At 48.4% G+C, this 23,298-nt stretch overlaps 1 protein-coding gene across 1 annotated transcript; it reads right to left on the bottom strand.

Annotated features, from left to right (window-relative positions):
* Window positions 1-787: 787 nt before the first annotated feature.
* On the bottom strand, window positions 788-18,485 carry KLHL21 (kelch like family member 21). The gene is made up of 4 exons (XM_027843918.1): window positions 17,615-18,485; window positions 15,818-16,888; window positions 10,985-11,390; window positions 788-1,029 (listed from the first exon to the last, which is right to left on the bottom strand). Exons 2-4 carry the CDS (start codon window positions 16,836-16,838, stop codon window positions 801-803), a joined length of 1,656 nt encoding a protein of 551 aa, XP_027699719.1. The 5' UTR covers window positions 16,839-16,888; window positions 17,615-18,485; the 3' UTR covers window positions 788-800.
* Between the last annotated feature and the right edge of the window lie 4,813 nt (window positions 18,486-23,298).

Raw genomic sequence — 23,298 nt, 5'->3', positions numbered from 1 at the left:
AGTCATCCACCCAACAACCACTCATTGGAGGCGGGATGTCCTGGGCTCAGCTCTGCCTTGCAGACTCACTGGGTAAGAGATCTCCACCAAGTTCCAGAGCCTCTGCCCTGATGGAGAAAGAAGTTTCTACCTGATGCAGTCAGACCCAGAAAATCCACCCCTCAAAAATTTCAAGGTAGAAACAAGGACACAAGACAAAACAGTCCCCTTGTCTTCGAGGGGTTTACATCCTACTGGGGAGATACAACACGAAGCACTTTGCTGTGATGAAAAGCTGATGGAGTTGGAGGCCCTCAGTTCAAATCCCAGCAATGTGACCTCTGTGGGCCTCAGTTGCCTCATACGTAAAATGAGAGGATTGGCCTTGTTGACCCCTGAAGTCCCCTCCAGCCCTTAACTGACGATCCTAGATCTCTATGTGTAAGTAAAATCCAGGATCAAACGTAATGGGGACAAAGAGGTCTGCGAAGTCAGAGGCAGACACTGGACAGGACAGGGCACAATACTGTATACACACTGCTGGATATGGCCACAGGAGCAAGTATTTTTGCTGAATAAGGGAGGGTCCTTTTTTCTGGGGGTTGGTGAAGGTCATTTCCAGAAATGAAAAACATTCATTAGAAAAAAGAATAACAAAGCTTTTTCAAAAAATAAAAATTCAAGATAATTTTTTTTTTTTTTTTTTAGCAGAGATAGCCTGAGAAGGCTTCTCAAGCAGGTGTGTTTCTATAGAATAACCCTTTCCCAATATCTCCCACCCCGTGACCACCATCTTGTCAAAGCCTGGTCTCCCCTGACAACTACGTCTCCCCACCCTTGGCCTGATGAAGAAAAGCTGGCCAGAGACTCAACAGTACCAGCATGGACATCCAAGAGGACAGGAGCGGACTCTGTGCCCAGTGCGTCCATCCTCTTAGAGAGGACAGAGAAACACCCCCCCCCATTTCCAAGTTTACCTGGTTCATAGAAGGGATCTTATCCCATTCATTCTTCATGGGGTCATACACATCAACTTCAGCAGAATCATCTCTGGGAGAGACAAACAGAGGAGGCCAATTAGTGCAAAGACGGACCTGCCCACAGGGCTCTCTACCCAAGATGGGAGCCCCAGTCCCTACTGGACCTGGAATCCCTGCTCTGTGTTCTTGGGCACATTGCATCCCTTCTCAGGGGCAGTTCTGGACTGCCCTAAAGTCCTTTCCCCCTTGAAATCCATGATCCCTGTGTGTGGGGCAGAGTGACAACCCCCGCACTCCAGCCTTCTAATGAACTGGATGCAGCTCTGTTTCCATGGCAACCACAAAGCTAATGCAATCAGACGTTACACGGAGGGACAGGGCATTCAGGCCAGGCTCTGCTGTGCTCTGCCTTCATCAGATCACCGTGGGCGGCCTTGTGCCATCAGTTCTGGCCACCCAGTGCAGGAAGGTCATCAATAAAAGCTCAGAGGGCATCCAGGGAGGAGTGAGCAGTATGACAAAGGGTCTCAAGGCCACGCCACCTGGGTACCAGTTGACAGAGCTGGAGATGCCGAGCCTGTTGTGGGGGGCCCTGGGCGCCTTCTTCAAGTACACGAAGGACTGAGCAACGGCAGACAGGGCACGGACTGGTTCCGTTTGGCTCTAGAGGTCTGAATTAAGAGAGGCAAAATCTGGCTTGATGTCCCCTCTCACTCAGAGCAGCTGAGTAACAGAATGAGTTACTGTGGGGGCAGGGGCATCACCTGGGGTCTGGAAGGGGAGGGTGGGTGACTGACCACTTACTGACATTGCCAGGGAGGCTGAAGAAGGGATGCCTGCTCAGATAGGAGATGGACTGGACCAGACGGCCCCAAGGGCCTACTCTGTGCTCCTTTGATACTATTCAGCAAAATTCGAGATCCGATCCCTTCACCTCAGGAGGGCAGTGATCCTGAGAAAGCTGGGCCCCCAAACCAGCCCCATAAAATCATGCTGGACTCTGTCTAAGACATGAGGCCAATGACTCACCCACAGGAAGCCTAGACATTCACAGCCAAATAAGGGATACAGACAGATAATAGAAAAAACAATTTTGATCATTTAAAACAATTTAAATTTTAGTAACATAGACAAATTTGGTAATTTCGCTTCTGCACAAACAAAATCGATGTGACTACGATAAAAAAAAAAAGAAACCATTAATGGGAGAGCGAGGAATCCCCCCTTAAATATCTCATAGGAGGTCTAATATCCAAAGCATCATGGAACCTGGGATTTGGGAGACACCTCAGCGGCTGTCCAGTAAGGGATGGGCTGGTAGCCCACAAGCTCTACAAAACAAAAGCCAACAGGTACCCAATAACAACCTTTCACGTTTGTTCTGCATTATTAATATTTTCTCCATCATTTTCTTAGAAAGTCTGGACGATGAACAGAATAATAAATCTACTGATCTATAGCGCCTGCCATTTCTGGGACGTAGATGCTCACGCTGAAAATTTAACACCTGGCTCTAACAAGCCAATACGAGCTGGGTCCAGCCCCTCACTGCATCTGGTCCAACCTATCCCCTAAAAGGACCTCCATTACAACACACTCCAAAGGGGCTGACCAGCCTCTGCCTGGACCCCCAGAGGGCGGACGCACCAGCTCCCACCTCACCGCCATCCTATTTGTGGAGGGCTGTCTTGCTCAGCAAGTTCTTCCAGGTGGGTAAGCCAGAATTATCCTCCTTATAACTTATGCCCGCCCCCTGTTCCTGGTTCTGCCCTCTAGGGTCACAAAGAACAAATTAACTCTCTCCCTGATCCTAAATCTAGAGTAGGAGGGACCTTAGTCTCCACCTGGTCCAACCCTCTCATTTACAGGTGAGCAAGCCAAGCCCCAGGATGGTTCAGTTAACCCATGGCCAAACATGTAGGAATGGAGGATTTGAACCCAGGTCCTCTGCTTCCAAAGTTGAGACTCTTTCCACTATACCACTCTGTTGCTAACACATGGCGAGAACCCAAAGACAGTCCTTTCAAATACTTGAAGACAGCTGTCATCACTCTCTTCTCTTTACATAGACACATACCCATATGTGTATATGCACATATGTATAAACACAAAGACACACATATAACTGCACATGTGTATAACAATGTACACATGTGTATTATATGTGTGTATATACCTACCACTGCCTATAACCCCTCCCCTTCACCCTAATCTAGGCTACCCCACCAAGGAGATTCCAAGACAGGGAAAAGATTCTACATATAACAAAATATTTATTGTTGTTCAGTCACATCCTGACTCTCTGTGACCCCATCTGGGGTTTTCTTGGAAGATACTGGAATGGTTTGCCATTTCCTTCTCTAGTCATTCTACAGATGAAGAACTGAGGCAAACAGGCTTAAGTGACTTGCCCAAGGTCACACAGCTAGTCAGTGTCTGAGGCCAGATTTGAACTCAGGTCTTCCTGACACCAGGGCTGGCACTGTACCCACTATACTACCTAGCTGCTCCTAAAATATTCACAGCAGGTACCTTCTGTGGTAGCAAAAAGCTAAAAGCAAAAGAGGTACCATTAACTGGAGAAAGGCTAAATAAACCAATATATGGTTCAATATATGAATGTGGGGTGGAATATGGTGCTATGAGATATAACATATGAAGAATTTAAAGAAAGAGAGGAAGACCTGTCTGAACTTGAGGCAAAGGCAAGGAAGCTGAACTATACATAACGAACACAATAATGTTAATGTAAACACAAAAATACTAGAATTCAGATTTTTCTTGTCTCCAGAGCCAAAAGAGATTCTCAGAGGTCCCCTAGGACAACCCCTTCATTTTACAGATGAGAAAACTGAGGTTTCCAGGGGGCAGAATTCATTTTCATGGAGGATACAGATCCTAGTGACCACAACTGTCCAAAAGGACACTGCTTGGCACATAGTAAATGCTTTATTCATGCATTCATCAATCAGTTCAGCACGTAAGTACCTATTATGAATCAAGACCCATTGCTAAATGCTGGAGAGAAAGAAACACAAAGGAAACAACCCTCCCCCCCTCAAGGAGGTCTGTGACTAAATCACACCAGATGACAGGAAGAAAGAAGATTTCTCTCCTTCCTCTCAGTACCCAAGAAGCCCAAGTCAGTTTCTGTTTTGCTTCAACTGTTTCTCTTTGTTATAAGGCAGGTGGGTATTTGGAAGAGATAACAGTGTAAAAGAAAACAAAACATCAATGAAAACAACGTAGGAGAAGGAAAGCATCATAGATCTATAACAATGTTAGCAGCTAGTATTTACGCAGTTCTTTAAGATTTGCAAAGGGCCACACATATGTTCTCTCATTCGATTGGTGACTACAACTTGTGTGGGGAATGCTATTATCTCTTATTTTACAGAAGGGAAAACTGAGCCCGAGAAAAGCCTCTATCTAATGCTTGAATAGATCTCAGTTCAAGCCCTTCATTTTTCAAAGGAGGGAACTGAGGCTCCAGGGAGGCAGATTTTACTTGCATGGAGGAAAAGCTCCCATGACTCAAACTGTCCACAAACAGTGGCTCTTCTTGAGAAGTAACATGGCACAGTAGAAAGAATACTGGACTTGGAAGTCAGCAGACCTGAATGCAAATCCAACCTGTCATGTATTCCCTGGGTGATTCTGGGCAAGCCTCCCCCCATCCCTGAACCTCAAGGTCCTCATCTGTAAAATGAGTGGGTTGTATTAGATGACCTCCAAGGTCCTTCCAGCTTAAATCTACGACCCTGTGGGGGTCTTCAAGTGGGGGCTGAAGAAAGACAACCACTTGCCAGGGATATTATAAAGGGGCTGTCTGTTCAGGCTGGACCACACTTTGGAGGCTCCTTTCAAAGGGGAAAATATTTGCACCTGGCACACAGTAGGAGCTAAATAAATGTTTGCTCTTCCCCTGCCCTCTTTCAGCTCATTATATTATTCTCTTTGTCCAAAACTAAACTCCAGGGGCAGGTAGGTGAAACGGTGGATAAAGGAGCAGCCCTCAAGTTAGGAGGACCCGAGTTTAAAACTGGTCTCAGACCAGACACTTGACACTTGCTACCTGTGTGACCCTGGGCAAGTCACTTAACCCCAATTGCCTAAAAAAAAACAAAAAACAAACAAAAAAAACAACCCAAAACTAAACTAAATTCTGTCCTGGGGCAGATAGGCAGGGCAGTGAATAGAGAACACTGGGCTTGGAATCAGGAAGCTTCCTGAATTCAAATGTGGTCTGAGACAAGTCACTTAACCCTGTCTGCCTCAGTTTCCTCATCTGCAAAATGAGCCAGAAAAGGAAATGGCAAACCACTCCAGTATCTTTGCCAAGAAAACCCCAAACGGGGTCACAGAGAGTCAGACAGGACTGAAAGACAATAAAGCTTTATCCTACACTATTCCAACTGACCGAGAAGCCAGAGGCCTGACCAGGAGGCGGCCCATCTGGCTTCATTCACGAATTCCTTCTCAGGGGCCTTCGGGAGCCCTCCTGAAAGGGCTGGGTTTCATCTGGGTGGGAGGAGCCAGCAGCTCAGTGAGATGGATCAACAGGCAGGCCGGCCCTCTGCCCACAGCACATGCCTTCCTTCCTTCCTTCCAGTCATGAGGATGACAGGTGAGGGGAGCAGGTGGCATTTGCTGCCACTCTCCCACAAGGACAGGAGACCTTGCTCCCACCCCATTAGGGACACAGGAAGGAGAGAGCCAAGGGGACAGCGCTTCTTTCCTTCATTTTCCCCCCACTAAATTTAATATTTAACTTCTAATGTCACAGAAATTCATGGGGACACATGCAACCTTCTTTTCTGTTCTTTGTTCACAAAATGTCCCTGTTTGTGCTCAATTACTACTACTACTACTAAATATATAATAAAAACGTGTTTATGTGCACATATGTGTGTACAGACATACACGCACATATAAATGCACGCGCACACACATTTTTCAAGAGGTCAACTTGCAGCCAGCTAGGTAGCGCAGTGGATAGAGCACCGGCCCTCAAGTCAGGAGGACCCAAGTTCAAATCCGGCCTCAGACCAAACACTTTTTACACTTACTAGCTGCTAGCTGTGTGGACCCTGGGCAAGTCACTTAACCCTAATTGCCTAAAGAAAAAAAAGAAGAGGTCACCGAGCCAAACCCTACTATTTTTACATGCAGATGGAGAAACTTGGGAGAGAAAGTAAGTGGGCCTGGAATATTCAGACAGGAGCTTGAGGAAAAAAAAAAAAACAAACCCCCAAAACCGAGGTCAATAAAAAGCACAGCACCTGTTGTGGAACCCACTTCCTTTCTCTTCTCATATCTGAGGTGGTCCCTCTGTACGGAAAGAGAGGGGGGAAGGCCAACTCTAAGAAGTCAGTTGATTTTTCCCTCTCTTTTACTCTTATTATGAATACAAAATAAAATTTCCTTTCCTTTAGACCAGACTTTTCTCTCCTCCAGCTCAAAGAATATAAATTTGGAGACATGGAGACAGATGGACAGACAGAATAGCTAACATTTACATAGTGCTTTTAGGTTTTCAAAGCACTTTACAAATATCATCTCATTTGATCCTCACAATAACCCTGGGAGGGAGGTGTGATTATTAACACTATTTTACAGATGGGGAAACTGAGGCAGACGTCTTGCAGGTCAGTTTACACAGCACTTTATTTAAGGTTTGCCAAGTGCTGTTTATTACCCCCAACTGGACAGATGAGGAAACTGAGGCTTGGAGGGGTTAGGTGTCTTGCCGCAGATCACAGGGGCTGGAAGCTCCCAAGGCAGGATTAAAATCTAGGTCTTCCAGATGTATCCCATCTATACCACAAGCGTAAAAACTATTCTCACTCCTTATTAGAGCTGGATGGAAACATGGATTATCAGAAAAAAAGAAACCCGCCCCTGGTCTCGGGCATCACTTCCCTTCGGAGGGGCGAGAGGCCGTTCTGGTCGCCAGCTTGTTTAGGAAAGCTATGTGGTCAGCAAACACCGGTGTGGGAGTGGGGGAGTAAGGGGCTTCTCTGAGAGTGCCCTGGGTAGGCCGGCTGGCACAGGCTTCCGGGCCGGGCAAGTGGAGACTCGATGTTTGCAGTCCTGAGCTGGAGCTCGGCCCCTGGAAGATTCCTCGCCCTCAGGTCGACAGGAAAGGACAGAACATTCTCGCAGGTGGCCGTCTCGGCGCCCCGCTCCAAGCAAGAAAAGGGATGTAACTAAAGTCGGGACTTTCTGAGAAGCCCTATTTATAGCTCCTCTGGCTTTCTATTTGAAGAGACCTGAAGCTGGGCTTAGGGGAGAGGGGAGGGGGCTGGGAAAGTTTCACCCCAGTATTTTCTGAGAAGAACAGGGTGGGAAGGGCTGGCGGGGGAAGGCCTAGGGCATTCCTCAGATGGTCTAGGGGTGGCACCGAGGCAGAGGAGGCATTGCAGTGGCAAGAAAGGTACAGAGTGACCTTGGGCAAGGACACAGGCACCCCATGTTCTGGGCTCCATGTAGCCAAATACAAAGGGGGAGGGGCGAAAGGAGACCAAAGAAGTGGTCGATAACCTGACTCTGACCCCCTCCCCAAAAAACCAAAACAAACAAAAAATCCAACCTTCAACTGATAAAAAAAGGAAGAAAAGGAAAGAGAAACTGTAATCAGCCTGGGAGAACCGATGAGGAGGCCAGCTTCCCTCCCCTCTCCACAGAGCCTGTCACAAGCAGCTGTTCCAGCGCGGGCTTTGTGTCACAATGTTTTGTTACAAGGAAGTGTTCAATGAGGAGTGGGGTGAAGGGGAAATAATGTGTAAAAACCAGAAAGGCAACAATATTTTTTTTTTCCTTTGGCCCCTCCGAAAGGGCTCACAGGGCCTATCATCTCCTTCTCCTGGCATTCCCACACCTTCCTCTTCCGGGCTCACCATTTGGAGCGGGGGGGGGGGGGGGCCCAGACTGCCAGACTGGCAGCTCCAAACCCCCGTCTGCAAAGCTGGACATGGCGCCCTCCCAGAACCCGTGCTCCAAACTCTCCCCCGAATAATGAGTGTATGTCACTCCTCCCTCATGCATTCTGTACTTCAGCCAAGGTTTCCCAAACCTGATGCTCATCTCCTGCCTCCAGGTCTTTGCACAGGCTGTTTCCGATGCCTGGAATACTTTCCCTAGCTTTCTTCAAACCCCATTTCAGGCACTTCCTCCTACGCTGGACCTTTCCTGCTCATCCATTTCTAGGACTCTCTACCTCCTCCACATAGTACCTGGAATTCACTCTACATGTCTGTCATATTTCAGAGGCAGCTGGTGGTACAGTAGAGAGAGCTCTGGGCCTGGAGTCAGGAAGACCAGAGTTCAAATCCAGCCTCAGACACTCACTAGCTGTGTGACCCTGGGTAAGTCACGAAACTTGTTTACCTGTTTCCTCAACTATAAAATGGGAATCCTAATGGCACCTACCTCTCAGGAATGCTGTGACGATAAAACAGACCTTTGTAAACCATTTTTCAAATCCTGAAGTACTATAAAAATGCCAGCTTTATTATATCACTCCTTGAAGGCCTGGATGAGCTTATTTTTTGTCTCAGATTGCCCAACACCTAGAACAGTGCCTGGCATATAGAGCAGAGGCTCAATACACACTTGCTGATTATTAACAAGAAATAACTAGGAATAATAATAGCTAGCATTTATATAGTGCTGTAAGATTTGCAAACTATTTCCCATGGCATCGTGTCAGAGCTTCACAACAATACTTCCAGGTAGGGCCTATTATTATCCCCACTTTACAGATGAGGAAACTGAGATTGTAAGAGGCATATCCCGGTCACACAGCTAGTAGATGATTGAGTCAGGATTCAAACTCGGGTGTCCCCAGTTCCAAGCCCAGCTCTCTATCCACCGAGCCACCATGATATCACAAGAGGAAGGGATACCATTTCCACGCACAGGAAGCACACTTAGGTAGAAGATATGTGGAGAGGGGAGGATGCCCCAATACACTGCCCTCCTCTCTGGGGATGCCCACTGTGGCAGCTGGCTTTGGAGGCTGGAGGGACTGATCACCAGTCACCCTGCGGGGAACCCTCTGACCTGGACTGGGGTCACAGGACTGGAAATTTAAGTGGAAGACAAGCCAGACAGACACTGCCTGGCTATCCCGTCCTGGGCATGGAATCTACCTAGGAGCCTAAAACTGGGATCTGCTAGAAAAAGGTTGGAATAAAAGCTCCCAACTCCACGGTGCCTGCTTTACACAGACTAGGAGGAATGGACCTGGACGGGCTAGGACTCCTCAATGCCCCGGGCCCAGAGCTCGCTAGGACTCCTCAATGCCCCGGGCCCAGAGCTCGCTCCTGGCCCCAGGGCTCCCAGCCTACACTTTCCCTTCTCTTTACTCTAGGCTAGCCGCAAACCCCAGGACCCCCAACCTCTTCTTCCCCTCAAGGTTTGTTCCTCCATCAGTTATTTGTAAAACTCAAAAGCAACAACCTGAAACGGGTCCCCTGGGAAGTCAAAAAAAACCACACACAACCTCCATCGAAGGCAGGAGGATGGGCATCTCCTTGTTCTCCTGACCTATGATTTCTCTGGTATGGGATATTTTGGGCAAGGAAACGCCCTCCACCGATGTTGGTGGCCAACAGCTCCAGGACACAGTGTGAGCTGTGAACAGGCCGATACGGCTGGCTGAAGGCCAACAGCTTGTCTTGAGAGATGCCTTGGGGACACTGAGTGACCAAGGCACTGTCAGAGGACACTCCTGACTCTCTGAACAGTTCTCTAGCTATTACACAATGCTGCCTCTCATCTCGTAGACAGTAGGTACTTAATAGAGGCCCAAAAGGAATGCTTTGTGGCTATAATTGAGATTGGCCCCAGGGAAGAGCAGAATAAAATGTCCTTTGGGCACAGCATACCGCATCTCCTCTTAGGCTTGGGCAACATCCAACCGGCAGCTGGTTTGCCTGGCTCCCCTCTTTTCCTCTTTTTTTACCCTTTGCTCCCAAAGCAGCTTTTCCCCCTTTCTGCCCTTCTCCCACTTCTGGTTCCCTTCTTATTCATCCTGTATCTCACCTGTTTGTACACATTTGCCAACTCATCATCTTCCCCATTCGAACCAGGTTCCTTGATCTCAGGTTTTATCCCAAGTGCTTAGCACCGTGCCTCAAACACAGTAAGTGCTTAATAAATGCCTGCACAGTGACTATATCCAGAGCTGGAAGAGACACTAGAGGCCATCTCCTCTAACTGCCTCATTTTACGGATAAGGAAACCGAGGCCCACAGAGACTTGTTCGAGGTTACCCACGCACTAAGTAGCAGAGATGGAATTCGAACCCCAGACCCTCTGACTCCGGAGTCAATGTTCAAATCTGGCCTCAGATGCTCACCCACCGTCTGCCTTGGTTTCCTCAACTATAAACTGGGGATTGTAATAGCTCCCCTTTCTTAGGGTTGTGATGAAGATCAAAGGAAATAATATTTGTAAAAGCACTCAACACAGTGCCTGGCACACAGCAGGCGCTTAATTTATGCTTGTTTATCCATGTGGTCTTCTTCCGCTCCACCATCCTGACTAAGTCGAGGGATGGTTCACTGGGTAATGAAATTAAGTTGATGTAAAAACAAAAATGTAACTTTTTTTTTTTTTTTAAAGAAAGACTTGTGGTTTCCAGTGTCACAAGCGATATCGATTGGCTTTTATACCAAGTGTCGGGAGAAAGCAGCCTAGGTTCAGATCAGTACAAGATTAAAACACCCCTATCATGCACTCAGATGTAACGTGGGTTGTGAGGGAAACAGTACTAAACTCAAACCCAGAGCACCAACTCCCTATAGAACAAGCTGGTCTCAGGGGAATGCCGTCCCCGAGGCCACACAGAGAGCTAGGGGCAAAGTCAGGACCTGAACCCTATCCAACCCCAACAAATGCTCCACAGAAGAGTAGACCGGCTGGGCTGGAGACCTCCCTCGAGGAACCAGAGAGCAGACAGGGAGCACAACCCTGGACCTTCTCCCAAATGGCCTGGGGTGGCTTCAGGCATGACTCACCTCACAAAGTACATGAGCCCATTCAGGGTCACTGTCTTGGGTGCAAAAGACCAGGGCGGCAGCTGGCCACAGTTGACCAGGGACCACAGATCGGTGTCTGGGTCGTAGCACTGAATCACCATGGTCTCCTTGCCCGCCAGCGAGCCGATGGCGAAGAGCTTGCCACGGCAGGCCGTGGTGGAGCAGTTGTCCATGGGGTAGGGCATGGGCTGCAGGGCCTCCCAGGTGTCGGTGGTGTGGTCGTAGCGCTCCGTGCTGTCCGAGGCGACGACGTACAGCAGCCCGTCCAGGACCGTGGAGCTGTGGTACTCTCGGGCCTTCAGCATGGGCGACACCTCCGTCCACTCGTTCACGCTCGAGTTGTACCTCCAGACGCAGTCGTAGAGCCGGGAGCCGTCAGAGCCGCCTAGGAGGGAGAACAAAGGAGCCAGTGAGACCAGCCCACGCTGGGGAGAAGAGAGGAGGATTCCAGCCAGCCCTCACTGCCCGGGGGCCTCTCGGCTTGGGAATCTATTTTGACCTTACAGAGTCAAAACCTGAGTGGAGTCTTCATTCTCTAAGATTTTCCAGCCTCAATTCCCTTCATGCCAAGAATGAGGGGACTGATTCCCCTCCCCAAACAGGCCAGGACCAAGGAGGTGGCGTCACAAACACACACCCAGCATCACACAATTCCTGGCTGTTTGACATTGGGGGATGGTACTCTGGGCCTTAGTTTCCTCACCTGTACAATGAGGGGGGTTGGGCCAAGGTGCCCTCTACCGCTACAATTCTACGTACGTTAGGGACCTCAGAAATCATCTGATGGCCAATAAGGCAAAGGACCTTGCCTACAGTCACAATGAGCGAGGGGCAGAGCTGAGAATAAAAATCCAAGACCCCTGATCCAAAACCCAGAGCTCTCCCCACTTCTCCATTCACTGATCTACTAGGGAAGAACTCGGGACCCTAAATCCACAGCACAGCGCCTGACACACAGTTGGTGCATAATAAATATTCATTCACTGACTGGAGGGACAAGCAAATCCCAGGCAAGTCGTAAGACCCCAGACCTAGGGTCTAGATACTAGCAGGGAGGATCCCAAAGGCCATTTAGCCCAGGGCCTTAATTTTACAAGTGGGGTGGATCCAAGGCACACAGAGTGAAACAAATTGCCCAAGGTTGCTCAGGTGGCAGGGGCAGTACCTGGATTTGAACTCGTCACCCAATTCCAAATCCTGTGCCCTTTCTGCTGGCCCACACCCTGAGGCTGGGGTGTCAGGAATGAGGGGCTTCTATGAGCAGAAAGCACGGTGCAGTGACAGCTGTGGGCCCTGGGGAAGGGGCCAGAAGGACATTTCCCTTTGTTGGCTCCTAGATTCAAAGCTAGAAAGTCAGTCACTTAGAGGTCCCCGAACCCTGACCCTCCATTTGACAGATGAGGAAACGTAAGGCTCCGAGAACAAAGTAAGTGGATGAGGCAGGGTTTGAACTCTGCCCCTCCAGACTCAAAGTACAATACTCTGTCCACTACACCTGCTCTTCCTGAAGGGCACAGGCCTTGGAGGGAGGGATTTCCCAGCAGCTCTCAGGGGCCAGATTCTACAACAGGATTTTCCTGAGAAAACCATACTCAGAAAACAGAGACTGAACCTGTCTTCCTAAATAAGGGAAGCCTCCTTGGCCTTCAAGCCAGGCCTCCATCCTAACTGGACAAATAACGAAAGTCTGCATACCAAGAAAACAACTTCTCTCTGCTATTAATCCAGTCTCTCCTTCCTAACAATTCAAAGCTTTGGGGCAGGAAGCCAACCCCCTTCACATCTCCAGATACCATCTGCTTTGTCTCCTAGTAAGGAGCCGAGGCTAATGCCCCCAGAGACATCGAAAATCATCATGTTCACCAAAACCTGGGATGCTCAAGGCAATGCAGTATAACGGGAAGTGAGGCTTAAAAGACAACCTAGGGGTCAATTCTCCTCTCCAAAACTTAGCGGCTGGTAAGTACAGAGTATGAGTAACCTAACCTCTCACAGACTGTTTCCTTACCTGTAAAATGCAGACAAATACCTGTATTGAGAGTGAATAGTACTAAATAGTGCTAGAGAGTAGAGTTGTTAAGACTTGGGGTACCTTGGCTTGTGGCACCCGGGCAAGTCACCTACCCCTGTGGCCCGGCTAATTAATAATTAACACTAAGGGCTGCACTGGCCAGAAGGGGCAGGTCCTCACTAGGAGTTCTCCCTCTAGACCAATAAAATCATGGGTCTGATCTCTTCCCTGGTACCTGTAGCACCCAGCTCATGCGGTTATTGTGGGAATCAGGTGCGAGAAATACACATACAACATTTCCCAAGTTCTACAGAAATGCTGGGGATTCTTCTGGGGGATCCCTCCCTCTCAAAGCTTAAAGAGCCACATCCAGGAGGCAGGCCAGACAGTCCCATGTGGGATGGGCAGGAAGCATGCTTCTAAAATCCTGTTACCTTAAGAGGCAGCATAGACTGAAAAGAACTTTTAAAAATAGGACTAGAAAGATTCACCAACGACAAAGTCTCAATGATCTATTTACAGGCAACTGTCCCTAACGGCTGAGGAGACAAGCTGCTCACCTGATATTCAAACTATCCTCCCCCAACCCAGGTCACTCAGGCAACAGGGTCAGAGAAAGAGGCCCCAGAGGTCGATCCAGTGGGGCACCCCTCATCTTTCTACGGAATGCTGCTGGCTGCCGGTCTCCCACCCCAAGTCTGAACAGTTGTTAAGCCTTCACACACTCTCCCAGTGTTCTCCTAATGGGAATGGTTTCCAAAAGGCATTCTGGAAGTCCGCATTCTTCCTCCCCGGAATCCCCGGCAGGCAGCTGTACTTAAGAGAGGCTGGGGCCAGTTGTCTAAACAAAGAGGATTAGCTGGCTCAGCTGTTATATTAGGGAAAGAGTCGGGAGGAATGGGGTCTGTTTGGATCTCTCTGCGAAGAGATTTCTCTGCCCCCAAACTTTCAGCCCAGGACAGACTGAAGGGGTAATACCTAAGGTCAACAGGGTGGCTGGCCTTGCACGTGACCTGTATGTGCAAGGGTCAACTACATTCATCTCTACAGCCTTGGAGTGCAGCTGCAACCCACACATGTCCCACCAGTATACATGAACGCCTTGCTTAGAATTAGAGCACCAAGTTCTTTTCCTAGAGCTCTCAAACCAACCTTAGAAAATGCACAGACTGTCAGAACAGGAAGGAATCCAAGACACTTTCTGATTCAACCCCCTCCCTCCTCAATTTTTTTTTAAACAGAGGAAAAAACAAGAGAGGGTTTTCCAAGTCACACAGTCAAGTGAGTGGCAAAGCCCGGAACAGAAGCTGGGTACATACAGTCTCTTCTCTACCACAGTGTCTACTCTTTACAAGTGAAAATGATTTCACCTTTTCACTAAGGAGTCTCAATAGATCAAGAGTTACCAGGCACCTACTAAACAAGAGGTACTGTGCTAAGTTCTCATAGACAAGACGGAGCCTCCCACTGTTGCATCAACAACCTACCAGGTCAAAAGGCATGGTTAGCAGAAAGGGAATTATAGACTTTCAGTAAGTAAACTGCATTTTGAAAAATTAAAGGCATCAAACTGATAAATCAAGATCCAGAGATCAAGGTTCTGGAAAATTTCCCATAGTCCCTCATTTCCAAGTTAAACCCAGGTCCTCTAGATACTACAGGTTTGGAAGTCCAATTACTTTACCTTGATAATCTGGTTCCCCAAGATGCCAAGTATGTAGGCTGAAGATTCAATTTTTAACTATGTTACTGGGAAAGAGATCTTTTTGACTTGGGACTTGGGGAAAAAAAAACCCCAACAAACTCAACCCATCCTATCTCTGCCTAATAAAGCTACCCAGAGAACAGGCCTCATAAAATGGAGGGGCTCTGTGTACCTTTTAAAAACCAGGATTTATTAAGACAAAGAAACGGAACCAAGAGACCTAGGCTGGCCAGGACCCACCCAGAGTGACTCGGCATTGCCTTGGGTTCTCAGCCAAGTGCACTGGAAGAAAATCAATTATCATGTGACTATGTTTACAATCACAGGGGTATTTCAGCCTAAACACCATGTGACTGGAAGCATATATCAAATGCATAAAAGGTGACTGACTCAAACCCACTCGAAAAAATATTTCCTGCTGAGAGCCCCAGAGGAGAGAAGCTGTATCAGGCAGTAGTCAGTCCCAAAAACAGGAGAGGCCAGGCTGGGCAGGGCGAGCCAGTGGCGAGAGTCCCACTGGGTGTCAAACTCAGTCTAGCTATTAAGTTAATTAGGGAAACAACAGAGGTTCTTCCAGGGCGTGGGAGGAGAGAGAACAGAGAATGGCCCAGTTGTGTCTGTCCAACTTAATTAGAGACTGGGCCTTGGGGGAACTATCCTCAGAGGGAGGAATTTAGACTCTGATCAGACAGCCAAATTCGGTGAAACAAGGCCCAGACAGGTACTAGAAAAAACTCCGAGGAGGAAGGATGACGTTCCTACTGCACCCCGAACACCCACCCCCGGGACAAATCCAGGGTGGTTTTGACTTTGGTAACAGACTTCTTTCCCTATCAGGGGACGTTGGGGGCGTGCACGAGCCTCAGTCGCTCCTGGGTCAAATGGCCACCCCCACATTCCCTAAACAAGACCAAAGACTGGGCATAAATCTGGTCTGTTTCATCTTTGCCAAAATAAGGGATTTGCATCAAGTCTTTAAGGGACCCTGCTAGCTGTGATTCTGTGCGTCTGCCATTTATAGTCCGGCTGAAGGGCGCTAGACCGGGCTGGGAAGTGGCCCTCTGCTTCGCCCTTCCCCCTCCCCCGGGATCCTCACCCGTGACGTAAATGTCGTTGCCCAGCGCCACGATGCTATAGCCCCCGCCCAGGTGGTCGGGGAACTCGGCCAAGTAGCGCCACTGGCCGGTCTGCGGATTGTAGCAGTCCACGGTGACCAGCTCGTCGCAGTCCTGGTCGCAGCCGCCCACGAGCACGAGGATCTCGGCGAGGCCGGTGGAGGGGCGCGGGCGCATGCGGGGGCAGGGCCCGCGGTCGTGGCGGTCGTAGCGCGCAGCCTGGAAGTCGCGGGCCTCGCGCAGCAGGCGCAGGCAGGGCGGGCAGCGCGCCACGAGCGGCTCGGCCTCCACGTGCGCCAGCAGGTAGAAGCGGCGCACGAAGGGCAGGCGCACGGCCTCCAACAGCTGCGGCCAGTGCGCGGCGCGGCGCGGCAGGTCCGCCCGCACCCAGCGCAGCGCCAGCTGGTAGGCGGCCTCCTCCTTGGGCACACAGAGCCCGTCGTCGCGCAGGTAGCGCAGCAGGCGCGCCAGGGGCAGGCGCTCCAGCTGCTCGGCGCCCAGCTCGCCCACGTGGCGCAGGATGAAGCGCTGCGCCGCGCCCGCCAGCCCCGCGCAGCTGAAGGCCTCGGCGAAGTCCTGCATGTCCAGACAGTTGGTGAGGTCGAGCTGCTGCTGCAGGAAGGCCCCGCACGCCTCCTTCACGGCTGGGAACTGCAGCAGGTCGGCGGCGCGCAGCAGCGGCTCGGCGTTGTCGCCGCTCACCGCCACCCGGCCCGTGTAGCTGAAGTCCAGCAGCAGCTGCAGCATGTCGGGAGGCACGCCGTGGAGCCGCACTCGCTCGGCGCGGCTCTCCCGCAGCTGGCCCGCGAACATGGCGCGGAAGTAGGGGCTGGCCGCCGCCAGCACCGCCCGGTGCGCGGGGAAGTCGCGCCCTCCCGCCGCCTCCAGGGTCACGTCCAGGAACTTGCGCTCGGCGCGCAGCTGGCTCAGCCCCCGGAGCAGGCTCAGGGCGTGCGCCGGGTCCGAGAAGGGCAGCACGGCCAGGGGCGCCGGCCTCTCCATACCTCGGTGGGGAATAGTCCGCTGGCCCGTGCCACTGCCGTTGCCCGTGCCTGTGGAAGAGACGCTCAGCTTAGCTTACTTTAGCTCGGCCCCGGCGCCGCCGCCGCCGCCGCCGCCTCCTCTATAAATACCTTCCCTGCTTCCTTTCCCTCCCCCGGCTGAGCTGCCCAGCCCACGTGGCCGTCAGGGCCCCGCGGAGAGTCACTCTCCCAACCCGCGGCCCCCGCCCACTTAACCCTCTGCCCGCCGGGCCGCGATCGCTTCGGGAGGCTCCCGCTGCCTTCCCGGGCTGGACGCGAGACGCCCCCCTCTCCCGGTCCCGCGCTGTAACCCGAGACGCATGATGCAACCTTCCCTTTCCTCCCGGGCTTACGGAGGAGACAGGAATACTGTGCAGCAGGGCTGGCCTGTCCCAGGCTGGCTCTCCGAGCGGCCTGAGTCACCGGCCCTCCCTCGGCTGGCTCATCCGCTGACTCCTCCCTTAGGCAGCCCCACGCCTCCCCACCCTCCACCCCTACTTGGGCTGACAGTGCCAGGGGCAGTGGTCCATCCCCCGATAAATTAACCGCCCACAGGGAAGAGGGAATAAACTGTGTCGCGGGGAGCAAAGCTCGGTGAACCACAAGCCTGGGCAAACGCGATGGGGAATTAAATGCCTCATTTGCCAGCCTCGGCAGGGAGGCCTCCCCCCCTCCCCCCCGCCGCCTAAGCCCCCCTGCCAGGTCCAACACTCCTCCGTAAACACAAACAATCAAGTGCTAAGCACCTGGACAGACCTGGGCTGGGCGCGGCTTCCCCAGTGTCAGGCCACAAGCATTTGTCAGATGGAATCTTAGGGGCCGTCCTGAGCGACTCAACTTCCTGGAGAGTCAGTAACTTTCGACTTGGGTGACTGAATATCTTTAGTCACAGGATTCTAGGTAGAGCCAGAAGAGGAGTGTCTGAGATCTCCCACCACAAGCCCCCACACTTCACAGAGACAGTGAGGCCCAGTTTTCCAAGTGAGAGGCGGAGGAACAGCCGGGTTTAGAACTGGGTCCTCTGGCTTCCGGCCCAGTACCTTACGGCAGGCCGTCTCTTCTGGGAGCCAATCAGAGCAGGGCATTCCTTCCCCCTTCCCTGCGCTACCTGGTGTATGCTATTTGGGGAGGTAATGCATGTGGGAGGGAGAGCTCTTGTAAACCGTACACACCTTAGAATCAACTCGCGCTACTGACTACGTGACCCTGGGCCACCAGAGTTGGGGAGGAAAAGGAAGTACATAGCGCCTACTGTGTGCTTCTCTAAACACTTTGGAAATATTACCTCAATTGATCCTCTCAACAACTGTAACACTAAGATACAAAAAAGCTCAGACCAGCTATGATGGTTCTGGGAGTTCCCTATATGGATGAAAGGACATCCCCATGCCTCCCCATCCCTGCTTATACCTAGGATCATAAATCTACAGCTGGAAGGGACTGTGTTGTCCATCTAGTACAATCCCCCCCATTTTACAGATGAAGAAACTGCGGGTCAGTTCAGTTAAGGTCACACAGGTAATATCTGAGGTGATATCTGAACTCAGGACATCTCACTTCATTATACGTACATACAGGCATTAAGAAAGTGTCTCAAATCTCCAAAGGCCTCATGATGGAAAATGCTATCCATATCCAAAGAAAGAACTATGGAGTTTTGAATGCAGATCGAAGCACACTATTTGCTATTTTTTTTCTTCTGTTGTGTTTTGTTTCCTCTTTCTGGTGGTTCCTCCTATTGGTTCTAATTCTTACCTACAATATCACTAATGTGAAAATATGTTTAATAGGAATGTATATGTATAGCCTATATCAGATTGTGAACCATCTTAGGGAGGGAGGTGGAGAAAAATTTAAAACTCAAAAGCTTATGGAAGTGATTGTTGATAATTCAAAATAAATCAATTAAAAAATTTTTTTTAAAGTGTCTCAAGTCAAACTCCCCCCCACTTAAGTGTCCCAAGCTGAACTGCCCCATTGGTCTCTTGCTGTAAGATCAAACTAGAAATAGAGTTCTAGGGTTTTAGCTCCCCCTCAAACACCAGAGTTGCCATATTCCCAAACTTAGTACTCAGACCTGACCTCTCTGAGATAAAGTAGTTCCTTACTTTGCTACTGTGAAATAATTTAGCACCCCCATTTTACAGAGGTAAATCAGGACACCTAAAGGGGCTACATGGCTGACTGACCTTTTCACACTCCGCCAGGAGAAAGCTATATGTACTTGGCTGATCTACCTTTTCTCAGGGGGCCTACACTGTCCTATCGTCCATATATACAAATAACAATTCATCTACTTGAAAACAACACAATTTCCTTTTATTTTTATACTGCTCTACTTTTAGATAGTTAATCCACAAGCATTTATTAAGTGCCTACTGCATGCTGGCCACTGTGACAGGAACTGGGGATATAATGGGAAAAAAAAAAGGAAACCCTTTCTCTGAACCTTCAGAAATCACAATCCAATCCCTTGATTTTTATGGTCTCTGTCATTTGTCAGTCAATAAACATTTTTGAAGTGCTTCCTAGCTAGGTACCCAGTTGGCCTAGGCACTAGTGACAAGAGAGACAAAAATAAATAGTCCCTGCCATGGAGAAGCTTACATTCTAATATCATTTTATAAATGTGGGATAGACCTGGCACATTCAAGATTTTGTCATTTCTCAGCTCCTTCTGAACTGTAACCGGCATTTGGAGAAAAGGGTTGTGGCCATCAATTGCTGATAAAAATGAGTGGCACCATGGGCCTCATTTTACCTAACAAGCTATTTAGGTCCTGTTTGAATTCTGCCTGAGCACAACCACAAAGAATTCAGCCAGGTACATTGTAAGGCCATCTGCGGTTGCCCATAGATGGACTACTCACAAAGCTATTCACAGCAGCAGCTTAGGGCAGAGCTGTCCAAGAACTTGCAACGGCAGTTAGGGAAAGCCAGGAAGTAGGATATTTTTAGGGGGAAAGCACTACAGTCATGCTAGATTAGAACTGTGTGGGATGACAGCTCACCTTCCTTGTGTAATCTGAATGACTAACAGTCCACATCATTAACAGACTGGGCACTGGAACCAAAACACATTAATCAGGGTAGCTAAGAGCATACAGGTCTGACTCTAACCCCTTCACCCTATCAGCTGTGTCTGGAATTTCAAATACGTAGGACAATTCATGCACGCTATGGCAACTCATGTGAATGCTATCTCTTCTGCCTGTCCATTTGATAAGCACAGAACGGGAGTGCTAGTCAACTCTTTCTCCTTCCAGATATCCTAGCACTCCAGTTACTAAGTGATCCGCACATCTAGTAAATATAATCTAGGTAAAGGGATTTAAGGTACTCCAGTCGCCACACACAATTGATATGGCAGTAAGAAAATTTAAATAATAAGAAAACTAACAAAAATGAATAAATTCCTTTTAGAAAAAATGCAGACTATTGACATCTCTTGGATGTCACCGGCACTATTCTCACAGTTATGAGGGAGAGGGGGAATTCTTCCTTCCCTTAAACCTGGAAAACTTCTTGAATAGTAAGTATCCTGTCCCTTGCCCTGACTCAGAGTGCTGACGATTACATTCACTCTGGTGAGAAAGGGGTTAAGTTACAGAAGCATACCCTGCCAACTTGCTGATTATTTATGGGCAAGATGTTTAGATTTGGGGAAAGTAATTCAGCTAAGAAACAAAACAAAGTGATAAAAAAAAAAAAATTCACCTCCCCTAAAGGAATTTTTTAAAAAAGGGAATGACTAACTTGTTTACAATAATATGCCTGGAAGAATGATAAGTATGATAAATGTGTACGGTGGTTCCATTGTGCGTTGACCTTAATTCTAGACAGAGAAGACAACAGAATACGATGGCAAAATCAGGCCATTACTTTAAAAACAGAGTTGAGTATATCAGCATCAATGCTTCATAAATAAATATTAGTAGTACTAGTAGCAACAATAACAATAATAGCATTTATGTAGTGTTTTAAGGTTTCCAAAGTGCTTTAACAATTAGGATCTCATCTGATCCTCACAACTACCCTGGAAGGCTGATGCTATTATGATACCTGTTTTTTCAGATAAGGAAACTGAGGCAAAGAGTGGTAAAGTGACTTGCCTGGAGTCACACAGCTAGTAAGAGTATGTAAGAGGCTGGATTTGAACTCAGCTCTTCCTGACTCCAGGTCTAGGGTTCTCTCCCACAACCCACAGGGGCTGGGGATTTTTCCCTGTTTAAGCATACCCACGGTATGGCTCCAAGTTTTCTAAATTCGAAGTTTTGATTTGTCTCAGGAATTACATAACATGCTCTATAACTCTGACCACCTTGTTACTGTAATAACACCTGTGTATTCTTAGGCTAGTGTCCCCCCGGGGGTTTACCAGATCAGATCTAGGATTTCATTGGCATAGGAACCTCCCTCTGCCATTTGAATTAGTCCCTTCTCTGAAGCTGATCATTGTAGAGTTGCCTACAGCACTACAGGTTAGGTGACTTACCCAAAGTCATACAGCCAGGCAGGTGAGGTAGGCTAGGAGCAGTGTGCCAAGCCAGGGAAATGCTGTGCTAAGTGCTGCTGTGTCAGAGTCTCAACTTGAATACAGGGGCAGCTCTTATCTACTTGGGAATTCTGTTGCCTCCCGATACCATTATCACCTACAGTTAAAACCAGTTTATGAATGATTTTTAAATTGTCTTAAGGAAATAATTACTAATGCCTTCCACTCACTTTCTGTTACCCAGGCTGAAAACCTGGAAGTCACCTTCAATTCTTTCCTCTCCTCTGCCCTCCATATCCAAGTGGTTGCCAGATCTACTGATGTAGACTTTAGCCTGTCACTCACATGCCGTCACCATGTCACTCCTCTGCTCAACAACTGTCCATGACTCTCTATTATTTCTATAAAAACCCCTTGCCTGGTATTTGAAGCCTGCCAAACTATTTTAAATTTTATTTTTGATTAAGAACTTGACAATAATGAACAATTAACCCAAACATTTCCATTTGCAAGGAAGAACAAAAGAGGGGAGAATTGTATATGAAAAAGTGAACTTCTGTAAGATGGTTTAAAAAATGTACATTACTTTTAACAAGGTAGGAACAAAACTGTCCTTTGTCCCCTTCAGACCTTAGTGTGTGTGTGTGTGTGTGTCCCCAGCCTGTCTTCCCAGCCTTGTTTCATGTTATTTCCTCTATATGTTCCAGCCAAATTGGATTCCTCCAGGTTCCCTGAATTCCCTATGCCAGCACCAATCTCTCTTCTTGTATTCACACCCTCCTCCATTTAGGGAACCTCGTCTTCTTTCTGTTTATCCCCAGCCCAGCTTTTTGTCCCCTTCTTTGTGATGCCTGCCAGTTTCTTTCAGGTGAAACTATCCTCTCCCTCCTTTCATTTTCTTAGAACTCTTTGCACATACCTATCTTTTTGCCCTATCAAATTGGGCCTGGTTTGATACTTATTTGTACAGGAGTCACTCCCTTATATCACTAAATTGGAAGCTTCTAGAGGGCAGGTCCAGTGCCAAGAACAAAGGAGGCCCTTAACAAGCATTTTAATGAACTGAACTGAATGGAGCTGAATTTTCCAATGAGATTATACTGAGACAGTGAAGATCTGGGAATATTAAATTATTTGATACATAATCAAATTTAAACAACTACTTTCTTAACTTGTATAGTTACAAAGCTGTGGTATTCATGATACTTTTACAGTCACAACACATTTCCTTGAATTTTTCATTTCCCCTGGCAGCTAGGTGTCACAGTAGATAGGGTGAGGGTCTGGAATCAGGAAGACCTGAGTTCGAATGTGGCTTCAGACACTAACTAGCTGTGTGACCCTGGGCAAGTCACTTCACCCTGTTTGCCTCAATTTCTGTAAAATCATCTGGAGAAGGAAATGGCAACTACTCCAGTATCTCTGCCAAGAAAACCCCAAATGGGGTCACAAAGAGTAGAACATGACTGATACTACTAAACAACAATTATTCCCCTACCAGCGGCACATTACCATACAAGTTTGTAAGAGAATTAGAATTGAAGGAGAGTATTTAAGGTTTTCATGTTTAACATGATTGTACATGTATAACCTATATCAGATTGCTTACTGTCTTGGGGAAGGGGGTATTGATGGGGCAGAGGGAGGAAAATTTGGAAAATCTTACAAAAATGAATTTGAAAACTATATTTACATGTAATTGGAAAAAAATATTATTAAGTGCAAAAAAATTAAAAGAAATTAAAAAAGAAAAACAAACAAACAAAAAAACAGCAAAGAAACAAACTCCAAAAAATGGTATCTGGAGATATGGCAGAAGCTATTCAGTTAAGGACAGAATCATGGTTGGCTCACTCATCCCTTGTGTCTAGAGGCACTGTGCTACACTTGAAAAAAAAATCAGAGAAATTGTCTGTAGAACAGAAAAAAAAGTATATATAAACCA

This window comes from Vombatus ursinus, unplaced genomic scaffold (genome assembly GCF_900497805.2).
Source record: "Vombatus ursinus unplaced genomic scaffold, bare-nosed wombat genome assembly UNPS02014932.1, whole genome shotgun sequence".
NCBI lineage: Eukaryota > Metazoa > Chordata > Mammalia > Diprotodontia > Vombatidae > Vombatus > Vombatus ursinus.
The sequence above is the reverse complement of the archived record's forward strand: the minus strand, read 5'-3'. Positions and strand labels throughout refer to the sequence as shown.

Coding starts and splice junctions, on each gene's coding strand:
- KLHL21 (XM_027843918.1), bottom strand. CDS start 16,838: ATGGAGAGGCCGGCGCCCCTGGCCGTGCTGCCCTTCTCGGACCCGGCG. Junction 11,391..15,817: donor CAACGACATTTACGTCACGG/GTGAGGATCCCG, acceptor TCTCCCTCCTAG/GCGGCTCTGACGGCTCCCGG. Junction 1,030..10,984: donor GGGCTCATGTACTTTGTGAG/GTGAGTCATGCC, acceptor TGTCTCTCCCAG/AGATGATTCTGCTGAAGTTG.